We start from the raw sequence: 12,363 nt of genomic DNA, 5'->3' as shown, positions 1-12,363 counted from the left end.
ACTTGTCGAGTTTTCAACTTGAAAACTTTTTCAAATTCGTGATTGCGTGATCAGCGCGCGAAAAGCAAATCATCTTGACGCCACAACTCTCATGCAAACACTCCTCTCAGCCAATCAGAGTACGCGTACTATCTTAGTTATTTTATATATTAAATTTTGTTAATGATTATTACGCTGCTTGTATATTCTTGCAAGTTCTCGTCTTGTTGTTGTTTGATGTTCTTTCCCAGGCAATACTCCCAATAATGATCTATATATAAGGGGTACCTTTTGCAAGTTTATAAAAAAGAGTAGGGATAACATGAGCAAAGAAACAAGCAAATATATTCTTGTTTCTACATCCTACTTTCTAAATAGGACATAAATTTTTCAACTCAGGCAAATAGCGTTACTTTAATTCCGAAGCTGAAGCCACTAAATCATGAAATGCTACTAAATCTTAACTGAAAGACGGTCCTTTCCGTCTCCTTTTGAGTACAATTTCTATAGTATTCACTCAACTTCTGGCCTATCACGATCACGCGCACGCCGCTCTCCTTGGAAATTTATTGATTAAACTTTAATAGTCTATCAGGAAAAAGTTGTTAAATACCCGTATGGAAAACATCTAATAACGTGCACTTCTTGAAATATTCCATTTTTGGAGTGAAGGACATACAAAAGTTTTATTTAAGGAGGGTCTACATGTAGGTGTGATTCAAAGTACAACACCAAAATATAAGCTACAGGCCAGTAGAAATTTCACTTGCCAGAAGATTTTCATCCTTCTCCGGCGACAAAACTAATGTCAATGTGTTTCAACAATCTTTCCTCCCACTTGTTTCTTTCCATAGCACTTCTATAATCTAGGAAGGTCAGCTTTTGTAACGACTTAGGTAACTTTTTCTTGTCCACATCATCCACACGAATCAACAAAAGTGAGGGATTGGGCGCCACACTAACCGAACGGTACAAAGCCATATCTAATTCCTGACGGCAGAATTTGCTGGCCAGATAGTTTTCTGAAATGACAGCAAGCACCTTTCGGCTGTTGTACACGCTGTCCGCCATGTTCTCCAGGATCGCTTTTCCAATTACAAAGTCGCGGCTGTGAATGCAGTAGTTGATTTGCTTTCTCTCCAGCAAAGGAACGAGGTTGTCTCGGACCCAGGGATAGTCGAGGGTGCTGAACGTAACGAAGATGTCATACTGAAAGTCTTCTCTGTCTTTTAATTCAAACTGAACTGATAGTATAAAAAAGATAAAAGTTATATTGAATGGATGAACAATTTGAACTGAGTGAGTCCTGAGTGAACAGTAACTTCGATTCTTTAAGCCATGTCCTAACGAGCAGGGACTGGGTACAAACGCCTTAAGAACATGAAAGAAATGAAAAAAACAAAAACAAAAACATCCAACACTAATTAAGACGTGTGTAAGTTTAGCGCGATGAGGAGGAAATTATATCATTGAAAATCAGCATGTTCACTCACATTTGACGTTTCAACAATATGAAGCAATTTTTTTAGTTACTGGAGCCATTGTACGCACGAGTATGGTTTAACTATTTCCTAGTTACATGTATATTCAACTATTTATAACAAGCTCTACAAGTACGAAAACAATAACAATGAAAGCAACTTGCTTTTCTGATATCTTCTCCTCTGGGTTCTTCTTCGGTAAAGAATTATGGCTATCACGAGACAACAGAGAGCCATTACACCTCCAACAATTGACAGGATATAACTGAGCGGGGATTCTAAAAGGAATATAATTTGTTTTTAGAAATACAGAGTTTCTTAATAATGGTTTGTAGGTAATCTAATTTTGAGTGTAAATATAAATTAAGCACTTGAGAGCATGTATAAGCGCACTTTTAATTTCATTATGATGAGAGTCAACTCGCTCGAAATTCACACACAGAGTAATTTTATTTACGGCATGTGACTCAAAATCTCGACGTGGATTTTCTCCCTGTATTTCTTCCCCTTACTGTCTCTTTCTGTATATTTTAATTCTTTTCCGTAGTTTTCTTTCAATTTGTGACAAAGTGAAGTGAGCTGGTCTGATTCGTTTTCCCGGTCACCTTCTTGTCACATGTCAGTAAGGGGATTCGAATTCCGGAATCTGGGAAAATTTTGGTGTAGAATCCGGAATACAGCTCAAGGAATCCGGAATTCCACTTACGATTGGAATCCGGAATCCAGGTACCACTGACAAAGAATCAACCGGAATCCAGTACCTGGAATCTGGAATCCATGGCGTGGAATCCAGAGTCCAAATTGAAGATTGTCTGAGATTCCCTTACATGGGAGGAACCTTCCTTCCCCAACGACCCCCGCTGAAGGGATATCTCACCTTCTCTCACTGTAAGATTAACCTTCCCTACATCATGTCCCAGGATATTAGTCGCGATACACTTGTACATGCCTCGGTCGGCCACACGGGTGTAGAAAATCAAGAGGGAACCGTCGTTCTGGAGCATATTCCTAGTTATATCTCTACTATTGTCTTCAAGGTGTTCTAAATTCAGAGCTGATACCGTGGAATTTAACAGGGTTCCGCCAGGTGTAATCCACGAAAACATCGGCTCAGGCAAACCACTTGCACGGCACGTAAGTTTCACGACTTTTTTGGTAACAGACACTTTTGGTGGATCAACGTAGTAAATGGAGGGTGGAGCTGGAGGGAGAAGTAAGAAAAGTTGTGTCGAGCTCTGGAAAAACGACTTAATTTACCATCATATAGATAGTTATAAAATAGACAACAAAAATGCAACCATTACCTTGACAAAGAAAGCCATCTCCAACGTAACCATCGATACAGGTGCAATTGTACGAACCCTCGGTGTTGGTACATTTTGCTTTCTCGTGGCATTTATTCAGGTCCTGATCTTTACATTCATCAAAGTCTGTTTCTGTATAAAATGACAAATGATGCGATATAGAGTATAGTGGAAAGAGGTTGTGATATCATCTGATATACTTTCCCTCTCGGTCAAAAAATAATAATGATGATGATGATGATGATAATGATGATGATGATGATGATAATGATAATGATAATGATAATGATAATGATAATGATAATGATAATGATAATGATAATGATAATGATAATAATAATAATAATAATAATAATAATAATAATAATAATAATAATATATAATTATTCACCCTCGGCAGTATTTACAGCACTAATCGCTTCGTGGGGCCGAGCAAATGCCTGAAACCAATAGTGTAAATCAAATGTAACAAGGTTAAGAATCCCAACTTGGCCTGAGACAAATAAGATGGTTATTTAGAAGAATGGTCGAGGATTTGAACTCGGCACTCGGGACTTGCGTCTGGATATAGTTGCTTATGTGCTGTGATGATAACAATATATATATACACCGTATTTATTCGAATAAGTGTCCAAGCTCGAATTAGCGCTCACCTCGAATAAGCGTCCACCCTAAAGGCAGAAAAAGTTAATGAGCGCCCAACCTCGAATAAGCGCCCACCCCTCCTCCTCCCAATCAAACTCAAATAAGGGCTCACCCCCACCCCACCCACTTGAGTGAACAAATTCTAATAAGAGACTTCCCCGAGGATGGAGTTTTCTTCAGAGTATTTTACAGAAACCTTGCTTTGTTACTTCTTCGCGTTTTGTTAGAAATATATTTGTGAATGTCTCTGACGTTTGTAAATGTCCCCGCTTTTAGCCATCCCTTCTTCACCTCACACACTAACGTTATATTTGCGATGTCTTCCGAAATAAAAACGCCATTCTACTTTGTACCGGTTCCTACTTTTACATTATTCCTCATTAAATTATCAACCATTTTATTTGACTGCAAGGCATTCGCAAAGCAGCCCGTATTTGTGTGTAGGTCAAGAATGTGCAAGCGGTCTAACGAAAGGCCTGAAGCGATGGTGAAAATGGAACGTGAGACTGTGAATAGAGAAAAAAAATGACTGTTTTACAGTCTACCCTCTAATTCAAGACAGTAAAAGCAACAACACACTGATCCTACCTTTTGTTTGTAATTCCAAGTTCTCGCTGGGATCTCCTCTTCCAAACTTGTTTACAGATTTGAGTCGCACTATGTAAGGAGTGCCTTGTTCAAGGTTGGTAAGCCTGTGGTTATCTCCCCGAGTGTTTGCAAACTGTGTCCATATTTTTGTTCCAAACTTTTTAAACTGCAGCGAATAACTACTAATGGCGTACTCTTCGTATAGTTCAGGATGTGACCACGTGATACGAGCCTCCGTTTGTTTGACGTCACTGTACTGGACGTTAACTGGAGGAGGAGGAACTTCTAAAACAAAATAATAATTATGCACACGTCAGTAAAATAAAACATTATACACTCTTTTAACAGCCATTCTCGTGAGGGGATTGTCCCAGTGCCCACTGGACACCTTCTTTGCTTCCTGAGCACTTCCGCTTCTGAGAGCTTTTACTTCACTGTAATAAATATTCATTAATTTAGCGATATCACAACCACTTGGTGGTTCTTCGTCTACCATACATCCTCTATCCAACTGCAATTGGGTAATTTTGATCTTTGAGGAAAGGAGAAAATGGAGTACATGGAGTAAACCCATCATGTTGGAGCAAGGCGATAACCTACAACAGGAGTCGTCTCTTGAACAGGGGCCACCCTGGGGAAGAGGATAGCCTGCGAGCAAGCTCTCCTATCTCCTATTTGGGCGAGCGAAGCGAGCCTCGCGAGAACGCGCGAGCCAGCGGCGAAGCCGCGAGGCGCCCCTCGCTCGCGCATTCTCGCGAGGCTCGCCCAAATAGGAGAGCTTGCTCGCAGGCTAGGAAGAGGAGTGATCTCAAAACTGCACAACTGTTGCTGCCCCTTGCTACTCACTCCCCCAACCACCCCACCACTGTTGCTGCCCTCTTGCTACCCACTCCGCCAAACACCCCACCACTGTTGCTGCCCTCTTGCTACCTACTCCCCTTACCACCCCACCACCGAAAAATATACAACGATGCTTTAACAAAGTCAGCAATAAGAAGAAAAATAGGATAATTATACGTTTCTGGGAAAATGCCCACCTACCCCTCCCCTAAGCCAACATTTTGCCCTCAGTGAGAAATAAGTGTTAACGTTGGCTTAGGGGAGGGGTAGGTAAAATACATACATCCTGAAAAGAAGGGAAATAGTAACAACATACAGACCTTGCAATTTGTGGAAAGATCTACCATCTATAGTTAATATTGATCAAAGATAAGCGCCACGAACGAAACTAACTCTGGTTAAGTCTGTCTGCGAAACAGCGCTGAAATCCTTGTTCTGCGCCTCCACCTGTGTACTAGGATTTGAGTACACTCCATGATTGGCCCGTTAAAAAGCCATTGTCGATTTGCCAATTAGATTGAAGGGAAATTTGAAACGCATTTCCGGCAGCTCGCTGAGACCGTTGAGGGCCCTGAACAAGGATATCAGTGCTGCTTTGCAGACGTTACTAACCCGGGTTAAATTACTTCTGCGATGCAGGCTTAGGCGCAGTACAATTTTCTTAAAAAAACTAAATAACTGGTTAACAGAAATTATTATTCATTCAAAATATTTCCCCGATTCTGATTGGCCAAAAGCACACGCACAATTCACCATGACCAGCTACTGATGACCAAATTTGGAAGAATTTTGCCTCTAATGAACCGATGACGTCAAAAGTGCAGCCTTCTTGCAGGTTAATGCACCGTTAACCGAGACGACTTGGGGATGAGGTTGAGTTGTTTTGGTTGTGAAAACAAAAATGGCGGACATTTCACTCATTTCAAGAGTAAGAACTAGGCGAAATAATAGCTAAGAACATGACAAGAACAGCAAGAAGACAACTGCTATTTGGAGAATATTTGCGGAGCTGAACAACCCTAACTGTGCATTATCGAAGATGAACTTAACATCGATGGAGGTTAGCATGTTTCAGGTATGTTTTTAACTAGGAATTATTTTGAATGAATAATTAAAACAATATTTGAATTCGATTTTCGTATCATATAAAGAATTATGCAGATCTCGGAGGGTGTTATCCGCTAATTGTTAATTAGGTTATAATAGAAGGTTAGTTATGGAACAGAAGAAAAGAACGAACACATTACCTTCCATTTCCAAAGTTTTCTTCACTCCAAGGGTCCCGATTTTACCTTTTTTAACATTATTTCGGAGAGTTTCCCCAACTTTAGTTACCACTTCAGCGGGTTTCTCCTCTTGCTTGTCCACCTTCACAACCACTCGAAAACGTACTTTAACTCCGCGTTTGCTGTAAGGAAAAGACACGGGTTTCTTCTCTCCCTTGTCCCCCCACAGGACGAAATTTCAAGAATCCGTAAATGGAAACGTAACGTTAACACGTTAAACCGTTGCGGAAACATGACGGCAATCACATGTTTCCGTTAGCGGATACATTACGTTTACCCGTGTTTCCGTCGCTGCGGTTCCGGCGGAATCTTACCACTTTTTTATACGTTTCCGTCAAATTTCCGTTTAAGCAAACACGTGTTTCCGCAAGCGTAAATGCTTACGGAAACACGCGAAAACGTTCCGGAAACAAGTCAATTTCATGTTTCCGTCAACGTAATCGGATGTAACTATTGCGGAAACACGAGTTTACTAGTTGGAAAGTGGTGTTTTCAAGTTATTTCCACCGTGAAAAAAGCGCTTTTTACCATCTTGGGTGGTTTTCCCGCCATCTATATGGTAACAAAAACCTATTCTCTCGACATTTTTATTGCACAAAATAATACCAAAGCAATCTTTCCAAGTACTTTCTTTATTCTCCTTGCTTCCTAAATTGACAATCAGGTCTTCTTATAGTGTGTATTCATTACATTGGTTAAGTTAAATTACATTTTGAGTGTGAGTGCCTATTCATACTATCAATGAACAAGAATAGTAAGAGGCTTCCTTTAAGAAATCCACTAGAAATTTTCTGTAACACAACGTAATGTTTTTTTCTTGTAAAGAAAATGTCAAATCTGTTAACAAATTAATATCCTTTATAGCAGATAGTGATAAACACTTTCATGCGCAGCTTACGGCTAGAGATAGTTTTGGTTGTCTATAATATTTCAACAAAGTGGAATATGATTTTTCGGGTGAATGTACATTGTAGTCCTGAGTAGGACCGTTGTTGACAGCGACTAATGTTTTGACAACATGGTGATCATCATTTTCATGGGCATTGTCAAAACATCAGTTCCCGTCAACAGTCCCACTAAGTACTATACTAACCTGTATGATCATATACCACTTATTACTTATATGACCATTCTGCTTGAGGATAATATTATATGGTGTCATGAAATATTCTTACTCTTCTGGCATGGTGGTCTAAACTACACAATTTTCTATGACCAGTGCAAAGATTCAAAGGCAAAAAAAATAGATCTACAAACAAAGTATGGCCACAGTTTTACATAATACAAGTCTGCTAAAACCGTTTGTGTTTGTTTCATGTATACGTTATAGGTCACTTCTATGCTGAAGTCATTACTTAGTGTCTTTACCCAATACACAAAATGCTCGACTTATAGAGTTACAGTATGAAGAAGATACATGCATCAAGCCAATTTCATCAGGAAGCACAAACCATAATAATTCTTGGTCATTTATGCAGTCATAGCATTATTTTAAGGTTGAAAAAGTTGGCCAAGTTTCAATCCATGATCATCTTTGTCATACATACTAGCAAGAAGTGATGGGAAACAGTCCCAATGCCTCAATTAAGTATTAAATAACAAAAGTGGACCATAATTTTTGGCACTTAATTTATGCCAAGACACATTTAAGCCTCTCAAAGAACAAAATATAGCATAACCTAGCCCTTTTAAAGCAATATAAAATGCCTTTCTGGAAAAGATGTCCACAAAGTTCTAATAATTATTATTGTTATAAATGATTATGCATTATTGACCAACATTCGGTCAAGATGGCTGGGTATTGGCCAAGCTCTATTTTGTGAGGCCAATACCCAGCTGTCTTCACCAAACAAGCTTGATTGGTTTGCTCACTTGAGTAGCCTATTAGAACACACGATTTGCTTCAGCTTGCCGGCTCATGGATTCAACCATAAAATTGTAATAAATAATTATGCTTTATTGACCGGGTGTGAGGTTAAGATAGCTGGATATTTACATCTTTATTGACCCTGCCTTCCTCTTACAAGGCTGTGCTCTAAGAAAAATTGAAGGCAGCCCAGCACTCTGAACTTGTGAAATCTAGTGTGCCCAGCAAATGATTTCTATGAAAAAGCAAAGATTTTCTAGTTGCCCGAGAACAAAAGTTACAGATGTAGGCACCACGGGCCACAAAGCACAGCCTGGTCTTGGTCAATAAAAATGCAAAAAATGAATGAGGCCAATATTCAGCCATCTTGAACGAACAAGCTTGGTCAATAAAAAATTAATGAATTATTACATGGCCAAGAAGAGAACTTTTACTTGTGGGACCAACGCGGGAAATCCAAAGTGGGCAAAATGGGCTCATCTTGCCCGCTTGAGTAGCCAATTAGAATGCAAGGTTTGCTTCATCTTGCCCACTCGAGGCAGCAGTTGGACATTTTTTGTCTTTAGTATGGAAGTAGTATTTCAAGATTAACATTTTCAGAACTTGACTAAGCATAAAGCACAGTAACTTCAAGACTGAAATTAAGTTCCTTGATGCAGCCTGCTTGCTTTGAGAGAACAACATCACATACCAAGGTGATCTGCCCGTTGTATGAAAAACAAAACAAAGTGCTATTTAAGTAAAACACAGAGGCTATTCCCCAGGCCATCGGTGGGGGGGTGGGGGGGGGGACCTTTCAGCAGTAAGGTTACTTCACTAATGTAGATATTCTCATAAGAATAAAACATACTAAATGAGTAATATACATATAATTTACTGGCCGCCTACTTCGACAACTCAGCCGTCTACATGCACTTCAAAACTTTCTGACAACCCTGATTAATCACATTACATTAACATACAGTTGTGTTTCATACTAATAGCTAGTACACTATGTTGCCCGCAACCTTCAGCATTAAGACAGTGGACCAGGGGTTACATGTAAATGTAGACAGAGGCTGTCTATGATTCCCAGTGTCAGTGACAAAAAGCCTATTTTTCAAGGGCACAACCTCCCCCAGGTTGCACATTATCATCTACATGTACAGGGTCAATACCAGGGGAGGCAGGGGAAAGTAACATGGTCTGGGAGCAAGAAATGATGTTCTCACAACTTGTAAAGCGATCACCCTGGTGGGCACCAGATAATTTACTGCAGTAAATGTATACTTCTGGTGTACAATGTATTACACAAAACAAAATTCCTATCAAACTCCCCCGAACAAAACAGTTTGGCCATAAAACAATATCAAACCAGTTTTTTTGAGAGTTTTTTGCCGGAACAAAATTGAAACAAACCAAATTATATTGGAAAAAAAATCAAATGTGAAAACTGAGTCAACTCAACAAGCCAGGGAAATCTGACAAGTGCTGGATTCAGAATATGCTACAATTGAGGCCAATTAAGGAGTGAAGATCGAGTAATAATTGAGACGATTCTCAAGATGATTTCAACTTGCAGATTTAAAGACTTTTTCCTTGGTAAACAAAATGAATGTATTGACATTTTCACAGAAAATGTTTATTTTAGAATTTAACTCTGAAATGGAAATAATAAAAGAAGCAGGACCTTGCATCGCCTTAAATGCTTTCACACTAGATCAATAACTAACACACTTGCCATCAACTGTTTGAAACTGAAACATTTGATTTTGTTCCATTCAAGTATTCCTTATACGAGTTCCACTTTGTTCGATAACCCAACTCAACGTTTGACTGACTTCAAAAATCGAATGATCTATTCAATTTTTTTTTGTGAGTGGGTTTTGTTGAATGGCTGAGCTACTTCTGAGCTACTACTGAGCTAGAGTTTGATCTAGTTGAAAGCCAAACATTCAATGTGATATGCTGGATATACATGTACATGTATTTCCTAAAGTAAATATTCTAGCAGTGAGAGGTGAACCGACAGGGAAAATAAATCAATAATTGACAAAAATTTTTTCACATGTTGTAATTATTTCTTGGTATTGAAGTTGCAAGGGAAACTAAAAAACAATTGACAGTCACTACAACCATGTAATGTCTTAACTGACAACAATGTATGCTGAGCTATGAGTGTGGATATCAGATTACTGTAGTTATGATGCTGATAAAAAACACTGGAAAAAGTGTCAAATGTAGTCAAACAAAGTCTACTATTCTATAGAGCTTATAAATATGAGCTTATAATTCTGAATAAACAAATTCACTTCTCAACATTTCACTCTGTTTATTACAGTCAGTTCAACAACTTAAATTCAAAGTTTAAAATCCAACAAACCTAGTAAACAAAGCAAAACTATTCCTGAAAGCTCAGTTCCTTGAATTATAATATTGAAATCACTTTAAAGTGCCTGTTTCACAGTTGTGTAGTAAACTGTTGTTCACTTTGTCTATATTGCCAATGATGTGTCCTTATGCCGTAACATGATTGTTGTCTGAAAAGCAGCATTATATCAATACACTTGTGAATAACCAAACTATAATAAATTTCCCTTTTTCAGTTTTTATCTCAAAACCACCAATCTTTGGTTATTCAAAGAATGATCAGTAAACAAATCTGCTGGTTGCTTTGCAAGTTGTGGGAACATTGTTTGGATTTCAAGAGAACATAATTATTTAAGGAGTACCCCCCTCCCCCCTGGTCAATATGATGCTTGCATACAACTGCAGGGTAATACAGGATAAATAAAAGTGGTTTTACTAGTTTAACTCCACTGCTGGTTTTGCTGTCCACTGAAATGAAGACTTAAAGGGGCTGTGTCACAATATTCAGTATTGTCTGGATCACTCTTTTACAGTCGATTTCAAACTATTTACCACGCCACGTTGTAAAGTTCGCTGGGAAATTGGGTACTACATTATGAAGTAGCCAATTACATGGCAAGTTAGGGAATCAAATTGCAAACTTCAAGACATAGTTGTCAACTTTGGTGTGACTGAACTTCACAAGTTTGCTCAAGAGTAACTTCACTTCCCAGTTGTTTTAATCACTGAGCTCTCGTCAAAGAAGTGCCTATTCATGGGATCACAGTTACTGAAAAAAAATACTTTCTTCAACTTTTTCTTGAGCATTCTCAGTCAAGCATTGTTATATTCTTATTATAAGCTCTCTTTTGGAACTATTTGTCAACTTTTTGCACGAGTAACCGAGATGACGTGTCAATACATGACTCAATGAACCTTTGTTGTTCAACAACCTGATTTTCAATTAAATGTTTTTGTATTTCCATAGCATACATACTTGGACTTCGCTGTTTACCCAACTCTGTGTAGGGGCTTCTGAGACATATGAACCGATCAACAATATCTTTTTCCGTCTTTCTCAGTAAATTAAACCTGTGCACTATTTGGAATGGTTTTGAACCCCAGTGATTTTGTTACCTCTGCGTCTTGCATCACTCACACATAAAATTCCCCAAAGACGTAAAAAAATTCATGGCATGCATCCTGTAGGATACAAAGGATGTTCGATCGATTTGAAGATTTTTTGGTAGAATATCCTGTTTGTGTGATTTCTGTAGCTGTTGTTTAAAGATGTATATTTATTTTAGTCTTTTTGTGCTTTAAATATATAGAAGGACTATATTTTGATTTCAGTAAACTGTAATAAGAGTTTTGGTGTCTGTCTCCAGATTAACTGTCTGGTTAAAAGGCCCATACCAAGCATTTTCAATTAAGGACTCCCTATTTTTTGAACTGGGACTCACTGGTTATGAACAGGGACTCGTGCCTATTCACAAGATGAGTCCCAGGACTCACCATATACTATTTGTAACAAAATCACTGGAACCCTCTGACCATTTTTCTACAATCATTTCACAGGCCTCACAGCGCAGCACCTTGCCCTGTTTAGTAAAATGATTCAGGTTCATTATGTTGCAGTTTCCTGCTTGGGAAATTACTGTACTTATCAATCACAGCTTTGTGTCAACAAATATGACTCCCAAGCATTATATCAAATGTTACAGACCACAAAAATGAAATATGGAAAACTGTTAAGCTTACCTCGTCTTACTATCTGTAATCCCCGTGACAATCCTCCGCCTTGGATAGCCTTAGCACGGTAAAACACTCCAACTTTCAAATTATGCTTGCTCATCACGAGGTTTTTGTCTCACATTCTGCTCAACTGTGTCAGAAGAGTCGCTTTACGAGGGAAGCGATCGATTACTGAAGGCCGGTGGATCGACAAATATACATAACAACCCTTAGATGTCTTGTAGTGCCATTAGAAAGCAAAAATATACCGATTCCACGTTCCTAGAACCTACAGAAGCTGGCAAATTTGA

General features: G+C 38.7%; 1 protein-coding gene across 1 annotated transcript in view; it reads right to left on the bottom strand.

Moving 5' to 3' along the window:
• Positions 1 to 12,363, bottom strand: part of LOC140953897 (uncharacterized) — a 131,255-nt gene that overhangs the window by 102,125 nt on the left and 16,767 nt on the right. Inside the window, exon 7 of the mRNA XM_073403274.1 lies at positions 2,765 to 2,890. Coding sequence (XP_073259375.1) covers positions 2,765 to 2,890 — 126 coding nt within the window. The remainder of the gene's footprint in view (positions 1 to 2,764; positions 2,891 to 12,363) is intronic.

This window comes from Porites lutea, chromosome 12, assembly GCF_958299795.1.
Source record: "Porites lutea chromosome 12, jaPorLute2.1, whole genome shotgun sequence".
In the NCBI taxonomy this organism is placed as follows: Eukaryota; Metazoa; Cnidaria; class Anthozoa; order Scleractinia; family Poritidae; genus Porites; species Porites lutea.
The sequence above is the reverse complement of the archived record's forward strand: the minus strand, read 5'-3'. Positions and strand labels throughout refer to the sequence as shown.